This window comes from Musa acuminata, chromosome BXJ1-1 (genome assembly GCF_036884655.1).
Source record: "Musa acuminata AAA Group cultivar baxijiao chromosome BXJ1-1, Cavendish_Baxijiao_AAA, whole genome shotgun sequence".
Classification (NCBI taxonomy): domain Eukaryota; kingdom Viridiplantae; phylum Streptophyta; class Magnoliopsida; order Zingiberales; family Musaceae; genus Musa; species Musa acuminata.
Window position 1 is genome coordinate 4,687,350 of NC_088327.1, and position 23,184 is coordinate 4,710,533.

The 23,184-nt window shown below is 33.9% G+C and overlaps 2 protein-coding genes across 2 annotated transcripts; both read left to right on the forward strand.

Moving 5' to 3' along the window:
• Positions 1-1,120: 1,120 nt before the first annotated feature.
• LOC135618456 (endo-1,4-beta-xylanase 5-like) lies at positions 1,121-8,227 on the forward strand. The gene is made up of 8 exons (XM_065119350.1): positions 1,121-1,255; positions 5,069-5,138; positions 5,362-5,408; positions 6,128-6,350; positions 6,424-6,590; positions 6,665-6,763; positions 6,850-7,626; positions 7,698-8,227. Exons 2-8 carry the CDS (start codon positions 5,081-5,083, stop codon positions 8,040-8,042), a joined length of 1,716 nt encoding a protein of 571 aa, XP_064975422.1. The 5' UTR covers positions 1,121-1,255; positions 5,069-5,080; the 3' UTR covers positions 8,043-8,227.
• Positions 8,228-17,638: 9,411 nt separating this feature from the next.
• On the forward strand, positions 17,639-19,682 carry LOC135586217 (endo-1,4-beta-xylanase 5-like; the record flags this gene model as incomplete). Its single annotated transcript, XM_065144465.1, has 5 exons — positions 17,639-17,882; positions 17,956-18,122; positions 18,196-18,294; positions 18,381-19,157; positions 19,231-19,682. Coding segments are annotated over 5 exons (1,635 nt in total), but the record flags the coding sequence as incomplete, so codon positions are not given.
• Positions 19,683-23,184: the final 3,502 nt, after the last annotated feature.

Sequence of the window (23,184 nt, forward strand, 5' to 3'; positions counted from 1 at the left end):
AAAATATTGATGTGAAGGTTGATGAAGAAAATATAGCAACATTGCTTCTTACATTACTCACCAACTCCTATGATAATTTTACAGAAATAATATTGCATGCAAAGGATATAATAACTTTTGAACAAGTTAGAATAAGTTTTAGTATCTCATGCTATTAAAAAATATATATATAAGAACATAAATGATTTTTTTGATAGAGGTGGATTTTAGCATGGCCATATCGAGATCAAGAATCAAGTTCTTAGATGTTTTTTAGTGCTATAGATGCGAAGAGTACAAATATATTAAGAAAAATTATCTAAAAAATAAATCGACGAGTGCTCTCTTGTGATTAATATCGATAAAAATGACTTCATAGTCTCCAAAGATAATGGTGTATTTTTTCTAAAAGAGTTAAATTTTTAGATTTTTCATATGCTACTCATATTGCTCAATAGTAGAAGTCACGATTGTTAGTAAAGTGAAGATTAAAAAGTCTGATAGATTAGTACATACTTGCAATGATATGGCTTATATTCCAAAGATACAAAGGAATATATTTTTGTTAAGTGTTTTAGATTCCCAACATTATAATTATAAATATGAAGATAGAATTTTAAAAGTTACTTAAAGTTGCATGACCCTAATGAAATAAATATTACAACAGAGGTTGTACCATTTGGAATGAAGGAACTATGGTAATTACTTAGGACAACAAGTTTTGTTGATTGTACAAAAACTGAAGAGTGATATTCTTAGTTTCAAAGATGTAGATGATTATGAAAAAAAAAAAAATGGTTGGTGGTAAAATAATGAGATGAATATATCTCTTCAAAATTAAGTAGCATCACTAATTTGGTTCTGGCTACTGAGGATGCATTCACAAGTTTGATGGAATTAAGTGTTGGATTATGAATTCATTCAATTCGTATAGTTGTGATGAATTCTTCAATGATTACAAATTTTCTACGTAAGGCACAAAAAATGAGATCAAAATTATTTGAGAGAGTCCTAATTAAATTCAAACTCTTTGGGGATAAGATTGGAATTTGGATTAGAGATCCAAATAGGAAAAACACTTCTCGGTGAATTAAGATTTGTCCCTATAAATACACCTTAAGTCTTAAGGGTTTGGTAAGCCGGAAAAGCAAGAAAGAAAATACTTTAGTGCTTTTGAGGGTATTTTTTAGTTGATCTAGAGAAAGGCGAGAGAAAAATTCTTCGAGTTTATGTGAGAAGACTCGCAAGAAGTTTCAGATTCAGGTCAAGTTAAAAGGTGATTCTTTGTATTGATTTTTCAATTTGATTTTACCGGTAGAATTATTATATAAATAGAGAATTATTGAATCACGTTAATCTTACACTTTCTGTATGTTCTTTATTTGTGGATATTGAATTTCTTTCTTGATATCTTGGGTTTTGGATAATATGTGGGAAGAAAAACTAAATCTTTTCAGGTTTAATTCCTATTGCATATAACAAGGGTTGAGGATGAGCTCGTAGCGAGAGAGATTAAGAGAGGAATTGACAATGATGGATAAAAAGAATGTAAATTTTATCATGAACTATTGAAGCCTACTAGCTTCTGAGTTGATCTTCAAGTTCTCAGCTGAAGAACTGTAATTTTCTCAAGAAGAAATGGCAACTTGTCTCCAAAAACTCTAGTCAACACTGGTGTTTGATAAGTTTGGGCTCTCATCTAATTCTTCACGACTTCGCCTTTGGGAGATGCCAAAGCTCAGTCAAACATTCCGTGCTTCCACAATTATCACTTTGCTACCTAACCTCAAGTAGACTACTTATGTGATACTGATACAATTTAGTCTTCTTCAATCTCAACAAGCACAGAAAGCATTATTCATATATTTGCTTAGTTTCATGCAAAGCATGCTTGATTTTTCTGGCTCTAATGCTGAATTTTCAGAGACTGATAGCAAATGGTCAAGGTTGATCTTTGTCTAAGTTTCATGTAATTTCTTCTACGAGCACTTCTTTCTGCATGCTTGTGTGCGACCAATAGAGAAAAATTAGTGGCATGCACAGAGACTTTTCACCTTTTATAATATTGGATACTCTATTCATGTGTATTAGCTGCATACAACATTTAAGATACTGAAGAAGTTTTTGGTTTTCTAGTTAGATTAATTTGATGAAAAATAAAGAGAAATGATTTCTTCCATGTGTTTACTATTTTAGAAAGTGACATAAATGTTGGATATGAGATCAGTAAGGAAAATCAAAATTCTGTAATGTCCTTAATCCATTTTTAATTGTTCTTAGCCCTTTTAGCTATTTCATTTGACTTAATTTTATGATCATTAACTAGTCATTTTAATTGTTCCTGTTGATTAATTCTTAAGCATTTTGTATGATCAATTTAGTGATGTTTAGATTCTTGATGAGTCTAAATGATTTCAGACCTCTATCCCAATAATCCAGCAGTCTTTTGCCAGAGATTATTTTACTCTTTTAGTTTCTGCAAACTTTTTACATTTTTTATCTTTTATTTCGTTGATCGAAAATGAAGAAAAACTATGTGTGTGCAAAAAATTATTATCCGAATCTATCTTATGCTAATTAAAATTTGCAACATGTAGGAGAGACGAGGTATATTGTTAAAAAAACAAATATCGAATGTCAATAACAATAATTCATATTTTGATTGTCCGATAAACTAGAAATTCAGATCCAATCTAAATAAAAAATTAAAACTCGTCACATACACAATATCATGGAGTTAAGAGATTCGATAAATAGTCCTTAAAAAACTATATCGTGATGTGCTCGATAAAAATCTATTTGATTCTTAAGTCAACAGGGATTCAGTTACTTCAAAATTTATAAAAAAATATTTACTTTTTATAACGAGAGAGGTAAGATAATAATTAAATTAAAATAGGAGTTAATTCACATGATGGTTATGTAATTATAATTAGGTTCAACTGTATCGTAACTAGAAGACACTTTATAGTCGGATTCAACCACGTCATCGTCAAATAGTATTTCATGAATTAGGCTTGATTGCATCATGGATAAAAGATATTTCGTACTAGATTTAATTATATCATTATTTTATGATTAGGCTCGACTATATCATAGCCGATACTATGTTTCATAATTGAATTCCACCATTGAATAATGCTTCGTATCTGAGCATTATAATGGAATAGTGTACTGTTCATCGTTATACGAGCCATGCATGTCACCATCACCTTTTAAACTAAGGGATCATTGTTGCTTCAGCTTTTAGCTTGCGTAACAAACACTCTGTAGTAGTTCAAGTCAACTACATGAGAAAAATCATAATCTTTATTGGCTATCAATCGTCAATGGTTAATTTATGGCTATTATTAATCAAGAAAACGAAGGATCAAAGGAAGGATTTGATGGTACAATTCAATCTTCATCTAAGAAAAAAAAAAACAAAATTCTCATGCATTTATCAATCAAGAACAAATTCTATTAGGAAATTTTGAATACTATATGGTGATTAATCTCCCACCACATATTACTTGCCAAAATAGATACACATCTTGATAGTGTGTCAAAATATTAATTACATTTGATTAGCTTACATTCATCTCAACCTAATAAAACCTATAATTTTAACCTTTTTAAATCTTGGTGTAACTGCATATTGGCGCATACATTAGATGAGTTCTTTTATTCTAAGCCAATACGACACAAACAAGGTTCAAAAATCTTAGCGCTGGATGAGATGTTCGTTCATCCAAACCCTCGACTCTTAAACAATTAGAGATTGTGTTTATTGTACCTAAAATTTTAAGCTAGCAAATGAGATATGATCTTATTTTTGTCCTCGACATGGACCAAATTACTTTGAAAAGATTAATAGTAGTTGTGTTCATAAAAAAAAGTAGATTAGTTGTTCATCAAAATCCGAGATTTGGTTGAAACTTTCCTAATTCTGCTGTGATTGTTTGAGAGTTGTGTTCGTAAATGTCTGAACACAGAATTGTGAGATGATAATTAAAATAAAAGTCTATAAGGAGACATGAACGGTAGGTAGGAAACATTAATAACCTACCAAATAAGTTTAAGGGAGATGCATTAATTATTTGTAGCAATTCAAAGCTACTATTCAACTGCCATTTTAAACTTTATTGATGCACTAATGGACAAATTGCAATATATATATACATATATATTCCTGTGAAGCCAATAATTATCATATTTTCAATCTAAAGTTGAGGTTTGTTTATGCAGTGTCAACTATTTGTTGATTGAAACTCTAATTTGTATATATTAATTAAAACCCATTACAATATTTTAAAATATCAACATTTTATATTTTTATATGCTTATTTAATCTAAATAATCAAATTTGCAAATAATTATTAGGACTTTTGATGGATGTTAATGACAATAATGTATGATTTCAAATTTTGAAATGATATATATGCTATATCAAAATTTATAAATATAACTAAGTTATTCCACATATATATATATATATATATATATATATATATATATAATATTTATAACAAAATTTCCATGTAATTATTTTTTAAAGCAGAATTCTACATAAAATTAATGAATACTATATGGTGATTACTCTTCATTGAGTGTTGTATTTAGGTTGTCAAAATAGGAAATAATATAATGATGATAATAATAGGCTGTATACATTTTCTCTCTCAAACTCCGTTGCCAGCCCTTTAGGTATGCCCCTCAATACTCATAATTAAGATTCTATTTCATCTACTAATGGAATGTAACTAATGCACGAATGTTCCATAACATTAAACATTCATAACTAAATAATAATAATAATAACAATAATAATAATAATAACAGTTGCATTTTCGTGGCAATAAATTTTCTATATCATTGAAAATACACTATTACTAAACTTGGAAATGAAAATTAAGGATCAAATTTACATACCACCTGGCCACTATATAATGTAGGATCTTGCGAGTATTTTTTTTACTTTATTCGTTTAATTCTTACACTTGTCTCCTCCATCGTCACGACGACGACGACGACGACGCCAACCACCACCACCGTCGCCACCTCCTCTTCTTTCTCCTTCTCCTCCTTAACTGAATAGTCGTTTTCACAGGTGCGAAGAAGGATGCAGATTTTCTTGGTCAAATTCTTCCTTCTGTTTTCATCTGCTGCAATACTCACAGGTATGTCATGAACTTTGATTGATGTAATGTGTCACATTAATGTAATAAGATGAGCAATTCTGTACACATCAATTGATTAAGATGAGAAAAACATGTGAAATATAATTTAGCTTGAAAGTAGAATATTTTTCAGATATGTTTAGTGCTCTTTTTCCATGTTTTATTTTCTTCTGTAGCCAAGATAAATAAATTGCTAATGGTTTGTCCTTTCATGTCGCTTCAGGAAATTTGGTGACTTCAACATCCTATGATTATTCTGCAAGCATAGAGGCAAGAGTGTTGTTTGGATTCTTATGAAATTAATATAGTATTTCTCATATATATGTATGTATTATAATTTATATAGTTCTTCACTATGGCTAATATTATTCAATATTTTAAGGGCTTCTAAGTATCTATACTTGCAAAACTATAACTTATTTATCATTATAATGTCTATTCCTTCAAATTCAAGATCCTTCGCATATGTCACTATGGTTGCCATCCTTTCAAATGTAGGTTGACCACTTCTAACCTTGATTAGATTATTTTGTGTAGGTTAAAGAAATATATAAATCATCTAAAATATTATTAATAAATTTAGTATTAATTAATAATAATATTATTATAAATTAAATTATTAATACACTTTAAACATTAATCTGATAAGAATGTATTAAATTTGTTTATCAAATATTGAGTGTTGAAAACATCTTTCGATATATTTCATAAGTATCAATTAGTTTAGTTCATAAGGAAATTTGATGGTTTATTGAAATCGAAAGAACGTAAAAAAAAATTAATACTTAGGTCACTTGTAATTAATGAGAATATTAACACTCTTTCTCTATAGATTACTTAAAAAGTTATTATTATTTTCTCTCTCGTTTAACGCAAATTTATTCGTATCACTTAATCGTCCTGTCTATGAACAAGACATAGCTTTAGTTGGCTGATGATGACGACCCCCACAACCATGGGAATCCTGACATCTCTTCTTCTTCCTACAGTGCTTAGCAGAGCCCCAGAGACCTCAATATGGTGGTGGTATCGTCCGCAATCCAGAATTCAACGATGGCCTCAAAGGATGGTCGGTATTCGGCTATGGCAAGCTAGCCGAGAGGACATCCGACACAGGTAACAGGTTCTTGGCTACTGACGGGAGAAGTTTGTCACATCAAAGCATGTCTCAGAAGGTCTATCTGCAGCGGGGGATGCTCTACACCTTCTCAGGTATTGTCATGTCGATGCCTGCAAGCACCGCTTACGTTACTGCTCGGCGATGACGTTCCTCGTCTTGTTTCAGCCTGGTTGCAGGTCGACCAAGGAAACACCACCGTCACGGCCATCTTCAAGACGGCTAAGGATGGCTTCGTCCACGTCGGAGCGGTTGAAACCCGGTCGGGGTGTTGGTCGATGCTCAAAGGTGGCCTGACTGCCAAATCCTCTGGCCCAGCTGAGTTCTACTTCGAGGTGACTTTCGACGGCACTCTTCAGCTCGCTTCACAAGGTTTAATTTCTTCCATCTAAATGTCTGGTGGCTGCAGTGCGAGAACACGAGCGTGGAGATATGGGTGGACAGTGTGTCGCTGCAACCATTCACCGAGGATCAATGGCGAGCTCACCAAGCGGAGAGTATCAGCAAGGTAAGAGATCGGACCGAGTTTCCGGTGTGCACATCGAAGCTATTCGAGTGAAAGCCACAATGAAACAAGAAGTTACCTGCATGCAGGTCCGCAAGAAGACTGTTGCAATCCAAGCCGTGGATGCCAATGGCCGCGCCCTGCCCGGTGCATCAGTCTCGGTTCAGCAGAAGAGGCCCGGCTTCCCCTTTGGTTGCGCCATCGCCAACACCATCCTCGAGAACTCGGCATACCAGAGCTGGTTCACCTCCCGCTTCACCGTCACCACCTTCGAGAACGAGATGAAGTGGTACGCGAACGAGCGGGAGCAGGGCAAGGAGACGTACACCGACGCGGACGCCATGGTCGCGTTCGCGAAGCAGCACGGCATCGCTGTCAGAGGCCACAACGTGGTCTGGAACGACCCTCAAGACGTGCAGAACTGGGTAAAGTCACTCCCCACACAGCAAATTGGGGAAGCAGTGAACAGGAGGTTCAACTCCGTGATGCCGAGATACCGGGGTAAGGTCATCGCTTGGGACGTCGTCAACGAGAACGTCCACTTCTCCTACTTCGAAAGCCAGCTCGGCCAGAACGCGTCGTCCGTCTTCTACCAGCAGGCACACCAGCTCGACCCCAACGCGCTCATGTTCCTCAACGACTACAACACACTGGAGGCGCCCGTAGACGGGAACGTAACTCCGGAAAAGTTCCTCCAGAAGCTGTGGCAGATACAATCCTTTGGAAAACTTTCGCGCATGGCGATCGGGCTTGAGGGCCACTTCGGCACCCCCGACATATCTTACATGAGATCTGCTCTCGATAAGCTTGCAGGAGCTAATGTTCCCATCTGGCTCACAGAAGTGGACGTCGGTCACGCAAACCAGGTACAGTAACTGTTCTGCCTCTGACATCTTCTCCTTGAGTCCATGATCTGACATCTGAAGTGAACATGCAGTCGAAGGATTTGGAGGACATACTGAGGGAAGCATATTCGCATCCAGCCGTGCAGGGTATTGTGATGTGGGGAGCATGGCATCCACAGGGATGCTGGAGAATGTGCTTGACAGACAACAACTTCAAGAACCTGCCGACCGGAGATGTAGTTGACAAGCTGATTTTTGAGTGGAAATCTGATAACCTGGCTGCAACAACTGATGCTGACGGTCTGCACAGGGCCGAACTCTTCCATGGCGAGTACAAGATAACAGTAAACCACCCTTCAAGCAACTCATCATCTATGCGGAGCTTGACAGTGGATTCAGCTTCACAGAACAACAGTGTACTCAGGGTCATCGTCTAAGCAACTGAATCTGGCAATCACAAAGCCAGATTTCAGTAGATCTTCTTCTTCTATAATTAATTTATTTCTTAAACTTGAGGTCGTCAATGCTTGTTAACGGTTGGAGATTAGGAGGGAAAACCCTAAAAAGTTTCCTCCTTTTACTCTATTATATATATATATATATATATTATGGTGAAAGCCAATCCATTGCTTCCACGTCACAATTTCACATCTCTTTGGCAGTTTCAAGTGATTCAGAGATGAAAAAGATCGACATGTAAACCTGTCTAAATTGAAAAATAAGAATTATTTATGTTAATTTTTAGTAAAAAAGTTTACTTATTAACTTAGAATAATTGCTAAATATTTTTCGCTTGGGAAACTGGGATTCTAAATGGAATTGGATAGCTGACTAATATTGGAATTGCAACCTTGAACTTCGCATCAGTTGACCTTTGATTGCCTAGATTTTTCTGGTCTTTTATGGCAATACTTGGATTAAAAGATCACAAATAACCAAATACGAAACATGTGATACTTACTAGCCACCAGCAATTTAAATGCACTTGTTAGTCACTGCTATCGTTCTTGCACGTATTTGCAATTAATATCAGTAGTTTTTATTAAAGGTGGGATTAGGAGATTTTGAGACCAGGTTATACATGCCTTAAATCAAGTCAAATAAACAAAAATGTTCCACATATCTACCTTTTTGTCAAGAGTGTTGTGCTTGCAAGTTTCAGGTAGCCACAGATGAGAGGTACTTCATCAGAAGTTAGATGTGTTTGGAAAGCTATCATATGATGTTGTATTGGTGGTTGAATTTAGTGTGTTGCTTACCATGGTGAGAATGAAGATATTTGCAGCACTAGATGTAAATTTATATAACAGTAGCATAAAATCATAATATTACTGTTATATAAAATAAAATTTAATATCATAATCGAAATCAAATAATGATATATCAAAATCAGGATTGTATACCTTTCGATGTCATTTCAGAAACCTTTATGTCTATAAATGCATTATCATTGGATCCGAAAGTTGTAGTAAATATCGATCGATAAAGAAAACTATACTCGTTTTTATTTCTCTTCCTATCATTCACAAGTTCACTATAAGTGATGAAACAAAAATTAGAAAGATTAGAAATTTTACGATTAAAGCAGAGAATCTAAGATAAAAAAGTAGGAGAGTCCTTCCTATTAACGTTCTCTCATATTGAATCCTACTATAACTGGATTTCTTTTATATTGACTAATAATTATAATCAAGATATAATCAAATTTATAATATATATTACCTAATTAAATAGGATAATATAATCTATTATTCTTTTACTTAATCCATTAATTGATAAGATATAAAAAATTAAAATTAAAATAAATAAAATAAAACAAAATTTTATTTAAAAATAAATTTACCTAATTGGATTCTAAAAATTTTAAAAATTATTTTATATATGGTAATAAATTTTAAAATAAATCAATAAGTCTAATAAGTATAATAATATTATATTAAATTAGATTATCAATGCAAGTCATAGCGATTGTGAATATAAATCGACTTATCATTGTCTTTATAATTTTTTAATGTTCCATTTCTATCTAATATTCTATCTAATATTCAAACTATAAAACTAATATATGGTCTTGTATATATTTGAGCATATAATAAACTTATAACAATGCATATATAAAAAATATCCTTCATTTGATTCATTTCTAAATCATTTTTGAAATATTGGCTTTGACTAAATTTTTTATCGTTGGTAATATGTGTATCATTAATTCAGTAAAATTACATACTAAATCTTTTTTCTCCGCCAATATATCTTTTTTGAGACAATCCTTAAATATCTCAATACCAATAATATAAGCTATATTATTCATATCAATAATATTAAAATTTTTGATAAGAAATATATTGATTTTATGTAATAAACTAAAATTATTACTGGCAAATAATATATTATTCACATATAAGACTAATATAATAAACTTTCACTATTGATAATAGGTGTATCATTAATTGAGTAAAATTATATACAAAATCTTTCTAAGACTTAGCCAATATATCCATTGTGAGATAATCCTAGTAATCCTTAAATATCTCACTGCTAATAAAATAAGCTGCATTGTTCATATTAATTATTTTAAATTTTTTGATGAGAAATATCTTGATTTCATAAAATAAACCAAAATTACTACTAGCAAGTAATATACCATTCATATATAAGACTAATATAATAAACTTATTCTAATTGATCGTTAGATATATATATTAATCAATAATATTTTTCTTAAATATGAATGAAATAATGATATCATAAAGTTTTATATATTATTATTTGGAAGCTTCTTTAAGACCATAAATAAAATTTCTAAGTTGCAAACCCAACTTTTCTTTTTCTTTTCTATGAATCATTTATGTTGTTTCATGTAAATTTTATCATATAGTTTTTTATTCAGAAATACTATTTTTACATCTGATATAACTTAAAATCATAATGAGTTATTAATGTTATGATGATCCTTAATGAGTCATTTTTAAAAACTAGAAAAAAAAGTCTAATTATAGTTAATGCATTCTTTCTAAAAAAAATCTTCAACCACAAATCAAGACTCATTTACAATTGACTATTGTATAATTATTGGATAATTTAACAAATTTTTATATTTCATTTTGATTCATCAATTTTAATTCTTTTTTCATTATATCATATCACTTTTAGAATCATTAATTTTCATAACTTATGAAAATGATAAGGGATCTTTTTTTTATTTCTAATATCATAAAAAAAAAATGATAAGTCTTTTTTTTTTCTTTCAGATCTTCTTTAAACTACTAATTATAGTTATTATTATTATTATCATCATCACCGATCAAAGGCAGTGGTGCTGTTGCCTTGTTGTGTTATCATAGACAGCAGCATTGCTACATGTAAGGCGTAAATGACCAAGGTAGGTCATTACAGCATCGCCTTGGCTACTGTACAGAAGCAACTATCATTGCATGCAACAACATTGTTATTTGCATAGTTCTTGCCCATAATTGGGTTGGGTTGATGACTAACGAACGCTGTTGCCCTCAACAGTGCTGTTGTCGATCAAATATGGGTAGCACACTTTCCAATGCAAGTTACACGACGCTCCTAGGCAGACGGTAAAATGGATAAGATAGAAAAATTGATCGATAACACAAACAAATCGTTTAAGCATCGTATAATGAAAATTCAGATAACACCGAAGAGTATTAACAAACATATCTATATGCAAAATAGATATATTTTATAATTTAAAATATTTGATTTCGACATAATATACTTTGATATCATTTGTAAGCATAAAATTATAATTATGCTACTGTTATGTAAAAAAAAATTTAATACCAGAGTCGAAATCAAATAATAATAATTGAGGTTAATGTTATGTATTTTTTTATGTTATTTAAAAAAAATTATCTGATTTACAAATACGCCATCGTCGGATCCGAAAATTATAGAGATACATATGCAGGGAGAAGTAAACTCACCTTTTCTCTTCTATCAGATGAAATATGAACTTATGAAGATCATATTTCATCTGATAGAAGATGAAATATAAGTGGAAGTAAAGGTCTAAAATAAAAAGTAAGGAAATTCATTTCGTCAAGATCATCTCCATAAAAATTATATTATAAATGAGCTTCCTTGTCGATAGTTATAACTATAATTTAATTAAATCTATAATAATACTTACCTAATTAAATAGAATCGCTTAATTTAACATGTGTTTATTTATCACCTTCTCCGGTCACAAGTGTCAAATCTCAAACTTGCATGCAAAAGGAGATTACCAATAGTACCTAATATCACAAACTTCTTGGCCAGCACAGGTTTTGATTTGAGTGAAAGCACAACATTTCAACTGTGTTCACCAACAACTCTCTTTCTCTCCTGTCTCTAGCATACGACTGGCCAATATGTTGAGTATGGAGAAATCATGTTTTGTTTGCAGTGGACAAGTCGATCATTTCCTACCTCTATTTCGGCGATGAAGGAGAGTTTGATTAAACACTATCTGATTAAAGAATCGCACGAATCAATGTCTCTTTACTTCAGCTTTGGTTGTGGCTTGTGATCAACTCTTTCATTTCCTTAGATTCAAATATTATCACCATCAACGCATCTCTTTCTGATCTCTTGAAAACAAAATTTTGTGAGGCCTTTCCGTCTAATTTAGACTCATTTGGATTGCATGATCTGTGGACAGATTGTTAGCACTGATCGAGTGACGCACGCAAACTGCATGTCAGGAGAAGACAAGATGACAGTGATTCAAACATAAAATTTATTAGGGTTGATAAATATCTTAGAAGTTCTAATTATACTTAAACTAAGATTAAAAAATTAGTGATCCAAGTAAAAAGAATAGTCCTTTGTAGGTATTTTGAGTTTTTTCTCTCTCCCTAACATAAACTGTATAATTTGTTGGAAGATAAACTGAATCTTTTCAGTTTAATTCTAATTGCATATAAAAAGGGTTTGAGGATGAGTTTGTCGCGAGGGAGATTGAGAGAGTGATTGACAATGATGGATAAAAAGAACGTAAATTTTACTGTCTCTAATGTTATCTTTCTCCTCTGCCTTATCATGAATTATTGAAGCCTACCAGCTTCTGAGTTGATCTTCAAGTTCTCAGCAGAACTATAATTTCTCGAGAAGAAATGGCAACTTGATCTTCATAAACTCTAGTCAACGCTGGTGTTTGATAAGTTGGGACTCTCATCTAATTCTTAATGACTTCGTCTTTGAGAGATGCAACAGCTCAGTCAACATTCCATGGCTTCCACAATTATCACTTTGCTACCTAACCTCAAGTAGAATACTTATGTGATAATGATACAATATAGCCTTTTTCAATCTCAACAAGCACAGAAAGCATTACAAGAAACAAAAATGAAGTAGATTGAAGAAACTAAGCATGATATACCAGTATATGACCAAACCCAGACCCTCTTCTTAAGAGAACTAAATCTTCTTTTCTTAGTTTCATGCAAAGCATGCTTGATTTTTCTGGTTCTGATGCTGAATTTTCAGAGACTGATAGCAAACAGTGTCATGTGAGTGTATTTAAGGTTGATCTTTGTCAGTGTGTTGTCTAAGTTTCATGTAATTTCTTCTACAATCTCAGACAGCTCCATCACTTCTTCCTCATGCTTGTTTGGATGCACAGCTCCATCACTTCTTCTACAATCTCAGACAGCTCCATCAATCTCAGACAGTTTCATGTAGTTTCATGTAACTTTTCTTCCCCATGGAGAAAAGTTAGTGGCATGCACAGGTACTTTTCACTTTTTGGAATATTGGATACTCTTTTGATGCATATTAGCTGTACATACAACACTTTGAGATACTCAAGGAAGGTTTTGTTTTTCTAGTCAAATTTTTGTGTTTGCTTTTTCAGAAACATGACATAAATGTTGGATATGAGATCAGTAAGGGAAACTCAAATTTTTGTAATGTCCTTAGTCCATTTTTAATTGTTGTTAGCCCTTTTGTATATTTCATTTGACTTAATATATGATTTAATTTTATGACCATTAACTAGCCATTGATTAGTCATTTTAATTTTTTTTGCTGATTAATTTTATATCATTAATTTAGTGATGCTTAGACTCTTAATGAGCCTAAGTGGTTTCAGGATTGAGACCTCTATGGCAAGACTTAAATATAATATATTTTACTCATTTCTTTATCAGATCCCATATGGTCTTACTCTATTGAAAAAAAAATCATATACTGAATGCCAATAATAATGATTTTACATGACATGTGTTAATTTATATTTTGATTATCTGACATGTTAGGGATTTATATCCAATTTCGATCCGACATGTTGATGTGTTGAGCTACCGAGATATGCAATAAGACATGATATATCGGATTGCATAAATGTCAGAATTATCTTTATCATTTATTTTATGTTCTTATCATCTATTTCCTGTTATATTTCGATGCGCTGAGGAATATAAGACACAATATTATTCAATAGACCTACATGAGCATGTTATTTATCGCACATCTCGGTGCATTGGTCTAGAGTCATTAGAGAACTTGGGTTCAGATGCATCATAATTACGGAATATTTTATGGATGAATTCAGTCACATCAACATCGAACGATGCTTGATGGTTTGGTTTGGCCACATCATACTTAGATGACACTTCATGGCTAAACTCGAATCTCCTAGTCAGATTCAATCGTATCATTGTCGAACAATACTTTATGATCGAGCATTGTAATAGAGTGGTACATGTCGTCTCATCTTTATTTGAGATATATGTGTGATTGGTCATTGTTATGTTAATTTTTAGCTTGAGTAATGCACAATTTATAATAGTTCAAATTCACTCGTATAAACTATCACCATCATTATAGTTTTTTTACGAGCGTAACCACCTTGAGTTGCTTTGATTATGATGTATAATATTATTTGATTTAGTTTCTCATGATTCTTGTTCATTATCTTACAGTTGGTTTTTCATCGACTTATCGAAGAGTCACGAAAACAATCAATCAAACTATCAAGATCCGATAAGATTGTAATCTCGACCATCAATCTTGAATGGCCAATTTGTGGCCATTGTTAATCAAGAAAATGAAGGGTTTGATGCTAAAATTCAATTTTCATCAAAAAAAAAAACTCATTGATAACAAAATTCCCATTCAGCTATTAATCTAGAAAAATTTTACTATAAAATTTAGAATATTATAGTGATTAATCTCCATCACATATTGATTACCAAAATAACAACGTCGTGATCGTCCGTCATAATAATAATAATAATAATTATTATTATTATTATTATTATTATTATTATTATATTTGATTAGCTTATATTCATCTCAACCTAATAAAACCAATAATTACATATTGGCACGTACACGAAAAAAGTCTTTTTATTCTGAGAAAATACTACACAAACAATTTTAGAAAATGTTACCGATGGATGATATGTTCATCCAAATCCTCGACTCATAAACAACTAGAGATTGTGTTTATAGTACCTAAAGTTTTAAGCTAGTGAATGAGATATAATCTTATATTTATCCACAGACCATTTAACTTTGAAAAGATAAGATTTCCTAACGAGGATTGAGGATCTCTATTCTGTTGAGGGAAATCCTCTAATCTGTTATAAATCTTCCCTCCTATAAATAGGAGAGGGACGATTATATACAATTAAGTTTTTTTAATAATTTTTATTATCTTCTATTCTTTTCAACATGGTATCAGAGCAAGTGAGAAGAGCAAGACTCTACGGCCATCGAATCACCACATCCCTTGCCTTTGCAGAGCAGAGAAGGGGGGAACTCTTTCTCGTCGGACTCGTTTCCCTATCGGACTCCGTTCTTCGTCCGTTGTACGGTCGTCTGCTATACGACGAGTAACATCACTTATTTCCTCTTTTGCAATTATCTTTTCACAATTATCTTCTCTATTGTAGCTTCCTCCTCTTCTGTAGCATTATTGTTTCTCTACTGCAGCTTCTTCCTCTGTTGTAGTTTCTTCTTGTAACTACCTCATCTATTGTAGCTCTTTTGTTGTAGCTCCTCCTCTGCAATAATAACAGCAATAGCAGCGATATGCTCTTGCTCTACTCACGAAGCCTCTCGTTCGTAAACTGTTTGCTTTATATCGATCCAAGATTGGTGTCTTTGATAGGAGCACATCCTGCGGGGGCATGATAGCAGATAAAATTTTCTCAACTATATGATGATATCTCTCTATTCTATTAAGAGAAATTCTCTAATCTGTTGAGGAAATCTAATATGCTATCATGCCCCCGCAAGATGGTGCTCCTATCAAGGACACCAATCTTGGATCGATGCAAAGTAAAAAGCTTACGAGCGAAAGGCTTCGTGAGTAGGGCAAGAATAGATCGTTGTTGTTGTTGTTGTTGTTGTTGTTGTTGCGGCTACGACAGCGATGATGATGGCTGTGAATGTTTGGTTGAAATTTTCTAAACTTTATTGATATCCTAACGGGCAAATTATAACATATATACATATATATTCCTATAAAGGCAATAATTTTCATAATTTTCAATCTAAATTTGAGGTTTGTTTATGTAGCGTTAACTACTTGTTAATTTAAAACCCATTATAATATTTAAAATACTATGACATTTTATCCAACATTGCAAATAGTTATTAGGTCTTTTAATGGATGTTTTCTTTTGTTTTTGTTTTTCTTTTTTGATGGACGTTAATGACAATAATGTAAAAAAAGGATTTCAAATTTTGAAATGATATATATGCTCTATCAAAATTTATAAAGATAAATTAGTTATTCCTAAACATATATATAATCCTTTATAACAAAATTTCCATGGCACTATTATTCAAAATAAAATTCTACATAAAATTAATGAATACTATATGGTGATTATTCTCTATTGCGAGTTGTATCGAGGATGCCAAAATAGAAAATAATAAATTAATAATGATGATGACAATAATAATAATAATAATAGCAGTAGTAGTAACAATAACAACAATCCTTCAAGTAACTTTTCTTTTTCCATATAATGGGAAATAAACTATTACTAAACTTAGACAATGAAAAATAAGGATCAAACTTACGTACCCCTTAGCTATTATATAATGTAGGATCTTGTGTTCCTTTTTATTTTATTCTTTTAATTCCTACACTTGTCTCCTCCTCCTCCACCACCACCATCTTCTCCTCCTCCTCCTCCTCAACTAAATAGTCATTTTCATAGGTGTGAAGAAGGATGAAGGTTTCCTTGCTCAAATTCTTCATTTTGTTTTCATCTGCTGCAACATTTACAGGTATGTCATGAACTTTGATTGATGTAATATGTCACATTGATGCAATAAGATGAGCAATCCTTTGCACATCAATTGATTAAGATGCGAAAGATATATGAAGTATGATTTAGCCAAAAAGGAGGATATTCCTTAGACAAGGATAAATTACTAATGGCTTGTTCTTTGATGTGGCTTTAGGAAATTTGGTGACTTCAACATCCTACGATTATTCTGCGAGCATAGAGGCAAGAATGTTGTTTGATTCTGATGAAATTAATATATTATTTTTTTCATATATATGTTTTATAATTTATATAGTTCTTCACTATGACTAATATTATTCAAAAAATTTTAAGGCTTCTAAACATATATACTTGCAAAGCTATAATTTATTTATCATCATAATGTCTAATTTATATGTTCCTTCAAATTCAAGATCCTTCACATATGTCAATATGGTTGCCATCCTTTCAAATCTAGGTTGACCATTTCTAACCTTGATTAAGATTATTTTGTGTAGGTTAAAGAAATAAATAAATATGCAAATCATCTAAATTATTATTAATAAATTTAGTATTAGTTATTAAGGATATTATTATAAATTAAAATTTTAATACATCTTAAATATTAATATAATAATAATGTATTAAATTTGTTTATCAAAGATTGAGGGTTGGAAACACCACTGCATATATTTTACAAGTATCAATGAGTTTAGCTCCTAAGAAATTTGATAGTTTATCGTATAGCTTTAGGTGGCTGATGATGATGACCCCCACAACCATGGGAATCCTGACGTCCCTTGTTCCTCCTACAGTGCTTAGCAGAGCCCCCGAGACCTCAATATGGTGGTGGTATCGTCCGCAATCCAGAATTCAACGATGGCCTCAAAGGATGGTCGGTATTCGGCTATGGCCAGATAGCCGAGAGGACATCCGACACAGGTAACAGGTTCTTGGCTACTGAGCGTACACGCTCGTCACATCAAAGCGTGTCTCAGAAGGTCTATCTGCAGCGAGGGATGCTCTACACCTTCTCAGGTATTGTCATGTCGATGCCTGCAAGCACCGCTTACGTTACTGCTCGGCGATGACGTTCCTCGTCTTGTTTCAGCCTGGTTGCAGGTCGACCAAGGAAACACCACCGTCACGGCCATCTTCAAGACGGCTAAGGATGGCTTCGTCCACGTCGGAGCGGTTGAAGCCCGGTCGGGGTGTTGGTCGATGCTCAAAGGTGGCCTGACTGCCAAATCCTCTGACCCAGCTGAGTTCTACTTCGAGGTGACTTCGACGGCACTCTTCCGCTCGCTTCACAAGGTTTAATTTCTTCCATCTCAATGTCTGGTGGCTACAGAGCAAGAATACGAGAGTGGAGATATGGGTGGACAGTGTGTCGCTGCAACCGTTCACCGAGGATCAATGGCGAGCTCACCAAGAGGAGAGCATCAACAAGGTAAGAGATCAGACCGAGTTTCCGGTGTGCACATCGAAGCTGTTCGAGTGAAAGCCACAATGAAACAAGATGTTAACTGCGTGCAGGTCCGCAAGAAGACTGTTGCAATCCAAGCCGTGGATGCCAATGGCCACGCCCTGCCCGGTGCATCAGTCTCGATTCAGCAGACGAGGTCCGGCTTCCCCTTGGGTTGCGCACTGAAGAGTACCATCCTCCAGAGCTCGGCATACCAGAGCTGGTTCACCGCTCGCTTCAATGTCACCACCTTCACGAACGAGATGAAGTGGTACTCCAACGAGAAGGTGGAGGGCAACGAGACGTACGCCGTGGCGGACGCCATGCTCGCGTTCGCTAAGCAGCACGGCATCGCCGTCAGAGGCCATAACGTCGTCTGGGACGACCGTCAATATGTGCAGAACTGGGTGCAGTCGCTCCCCACACAGAAACTCCGGGAAGCAGTGAACAGGAGGTTCAACTCCGTGATGACGAGATACCGAGGTCAGGTCATCGCTTGGGACGTCGTCAACGAGAACGTCCACTTCTCCTACTTCGAGAGCAGGCTGGGCGAGAACGCGTCGTCCATCTTCTACCAGCAGGCGCACCAGCTCGACCCCAACGCGCTCATGTTCCTCAACGACTTCAACACACTGGAGGCTCCCGAAGACGAGAAAGTAACTCCAGTAAAGTACCTCCAGAAGCTGCAGCAGATCCAGTCCTTTGGAAATTTTCCGCGCATGGCTATCGGGCTTGAGGGCCACTTCACCACCCCCGACATATCTTACATGAGATCTGCTCTCGATAAGCTTGCAGGAGCTAATGTTCCCATCTGGCTTACAGAAGTGGACGTTGCTCACTCAAACGAGGTACAGTAACTGTTCTTCCATTGACATCTTCTCCTTGAGTCCATGATCTTCCACATCCGAAGTGAACATGCAGTCGAAGCATTTGGAGGACATACTGAGGGAGGCATACTCGCATCCAGCCGTGCAGGGAATTGTGATATTTGGGGTATGGAATCCAATGGGATGCTTCAGCAGAATGTGCTTGACGGACGTCAACTTCAAGAACCTGCCCACTGGGGATGTGGTTGACAAGCTGATTTCTGAGTGGAGGACTCATAATGTGGCTGCAACAACTGATGCTGATGGTCTGCACAGGGCCGAGCTCTTCCATGGCGAGTACAAGATAACAGTAAACCACCCTTCAAGCAACTCATCATCGGTGCAGAGCTTGACAGTGGATTCAGCTTCACAGAACAACAATGTACTCACGGTTATGGTCTAAGCAACTGAATCTGGCAATCACAAAGGCAGATTTCAGTAGGTCCTGTTCTTATATAGTTCTCTTATTTCTCTTATTTCTTAGAAACTTGAGGTCGCAAGTGCTTGGTAAAGGTTAGAGATTAGGAGGGAAAAACCTAAAAGGTTTCCTCCTTTTACTCTTGCAGGACACTTGTTGACTGAATTAAATATTTAATAATCAATTCTAATTAATTTTTATCTAATGATTGATTTAATCTTAGGATTATATTAATTGTTTCTTTTGGATGGTCGATAATTCAGTAAATATCTTAATGACACCAAAGTGAGTAATAATAAGTAAACAATCATGAAACAAGATTTTTTAATTTATAATTATTTAATCTTCACATACATTCACCCCAGATTTTTTTTTTCTTGATCTCATTAATTTCTATTAACCATTTTCCTCTCGATAAGTGAAGATAAATTATTCTTATTATAATTTTTCCATTTCAAGCATAAGAGAGAACATTTGTACTCAATCATTTATAAAACATCTCTAACCTCTTATAACTAAATATTATTATAAAATTAAAAAGTAGGAGTGACTCAAACAATACTAAAAAAAAGAGCTACAATACTTTATAAATTCAAGGTTGGATTCTTCATATGTCAAGCTCTCGTGAGGTACTTATAACCCTCGATAGACTTAAAAAATAGAGTCAAAAAATTTTAAATTCTTAATATTTCATAGTATAAATAGTATTATTATTATTTTTTGAAAAAAATAATAATTATATACTTCGATTACACTATCACTATAATAGGTGGTACCACTACCCTAGGTGGTACCACTATTGAAACAATTTATAAAGCACAAATTATGCTTGTAAGATAATCCGGCGATACCATCGCTTGGGTTTGATGGTACTACCACACCCAAGTTCTAATTTTAAATTAATTTTAAGCCTAATGACTATTGCAAACTTGGGTTCTTTTTCAAATGTCAATTCAAATTGATTGAAAATAATCTCAACCAAGACCTTACTCATCAACCACTCATGTGGCACGTATTTAAATCTTCTAACATGTTGTTCACTTTTTTGACATGTCATTTGATCTTTCAAAATTTCATTCAAATCTCTAACATATTGTCTTAACCTCTAACACAACTTTCTAACACGAAGTTTGATATCCAATACATCAATCAATTCTCTAACTCAACATCTAATTTCTTGCATAATAATCTTTTGTTTAATGTCCAATTGTCTAACTTGACATTTGATCATTTTGTTATGAACGATCGTCACGCACCCTTAACACCTTCGTTAATAGACCATTCGTTACTTTTGTTTGCTTGCATATATGTTTAGGCAATGTGTTTTACCTTATTTTTTATATTTTACTTAAAAAATGTAAGCAGAAGTAGTTTAAAGGCTATAGAGCGACCGCTTATTAGAATGGCCAAAACTATGACAATGGCCCAATTATTGCATATCATGGCTTGTTTTCTTATAAGCTACGATGTGGAGAAAAACATCAGGCATCTCAGCACCCTAGAATCCCGAGGGTGGCACTTAGGTGGATGGAGATTTGGGGTAGTGTTGGGCATTGATTAGATTCACAAGTTTATACGTAAACCTATGAGAACTTGATAACACGCCCAATACTTGGTGAGTAGTTGTTTGTGGACTTACAACTATTAGTTTACATTCCAAAATTCTTGTCTTCTCCTTCCCTTTTTTTTTCTCTTGCATACTAAGCGTTTGTTGATTTGTTTATAAAATTGCTCTCTTAGTGAAACGTTAGGATTTGTCTATCGCTTGATTTCGAATTAATCAATTTGGTCTTTTACAAGTCCTTCATGACCTATTGTTGGGAAAAACATGTTAAAGCGGAATATTCTTTTCCCTCTTTGTGTATCAAAATGAGTTCCTCATCAAAATACCAACTTGGTATCCAAATGTAAATATCAACCAGCACAGCATAAATAATAGAGCAAAAATCAATCATATAGTGAGACCAAATCTTTTAACGTGGAAAACCGAATATGGGAAAAACTACGGGACCGTAGTCTACCTCAAACTTCCACTATCAATAATAATGATAATATGTTTATAGTAGGTCTTCACTAGAATAACTAGAGGATCAGAATAACATCAAGAACATAGATCTTGACTCTCGCATATCATCGTATAGGATGGATCTCCTCAAAAGAGAATTCTAGGTCTCATAAAATGTATATCACAGGAAAGTACCTTAGAGAGGGTAAACAACAAATCAACACCGTTAAGATTGTAGAGTTTACTGTAAGGATTCTTCACTTAAAATTTGGGCCAAAACTGACAACGTTTGGCCACTGATCGTCAAACAGAAAACTTTCTCTCTCTATTTCTCTCTCATCTTTCCTCTGCATGTTGCACGCGTTCAGTGCGCTCACACACACGCTGCCATCACACCATTTTGCCATTTCTCTCTTGATTTCTTTAATTTATTTGATTTGGGCTCAAACGGCCCAATTTGTCCAAGCCCACATATGATTGGACCCAACACAGTTGTAACTATGTTGACCTTTTGTGAATAGATAATGCAAGGGTGTCTTATGATTTTGATAATTCCAACTAAATCTATGATATTAATGCAAAGTTGTCTCAGGATTTAAATAATTCTATGATGATATTAATGCAAAGGTACATCAGGATTTAGATAATTCTAACTAAGTCTGTAATAATTCGATGATCCGAGTCTATAATTAAAGTATTTTATACGTCACTTATCTCAACAACATATTAGTTCATCAAACTTAACATCAATAATTTCTTGATCGGGTTTAGTTATATCATCCTCAAATGATACATTAGATGAGATTTGATTACATTATGGTCAAAATACTCCATGGTCAAATTTGAACTTATGATCATCAAACAATTCTTCATGGTCGAGAATGAATTATAGTGTTGTCGTGTGTGCCCATCATTATGCGAGCCGTGTGTGTCGTTGCTCGTTGTTCTTAGGTTTTCAACTTGCATAAAGGACACACTATATTGGTTTAGATTAGCTCTATTATTTGTCACTGCCACTTCAATTCTTTACTAAGTGTAACCATTAAAAGGCCAAATCAAAGGGTTTGATGATCAAATTCAATTTTCATCGAAGAAAATATCCCCGATAACAAAATTCTCATGCAGTCATTTCTCAAGAAAAGAATTCTACCAGAAAATTCTGAATATTATATGGTGATCAATCCCCACCACATGCTAATTGCCAAGATAGGGACATTTTGGTTGAGTGTCATAATAATAATTATATCTTATTAGCTTACATTCATCTTAGCTAATAAAACCAATAATTTTAACCTTTTAAATCTTGGTGGAATTGCATATTGATCTTACCATTGGATGAGGTGTTCGCTCATCCAAACCCAACTGGAGATTGTGTTTATTGCACCTAAAATTTTAAGCTAGAAAACGAGATATGAAGAATTTTATTCGACTTTGACAAGATCGAAAGCAGTTGTGTTCATCAAGCAAGCAGATCAGAGGAAGCTTTTCTATTTCCTCTGTGAATGTTTGAAAGTTGTGTTGCTGAAATCTAATGAACAGACGGAATTGTGAGATGATAATTCAAATAATAGTTTATAAGGAGACAT

Excerpts from the sequence above, each read along its gene's own strand:
- LOC135618456 (XM_065119350.1), top strand. The coding sequence starts at position 5,081 with ATGCAGATTTTCTTGGTCAAATTCTTCCTTCTGTTTTCATCTGCTGCA. Across the intron at positions 5,139-5,361 it reads ATCTGCTGCAATACTCACAG|GAAATTTGGTGACTTCAACA; the intron begins GTATGTCATGAA and ends ATGTCGCTTCAG. Across the intron at positions 5,409-6,127 it reads ATTATTCTGCAAGCATAGAG|TGCTTAGCAGAGCCCCAGAG; the intron begins GCAAGAGTGTTG and ends TTCTTCCTACAG.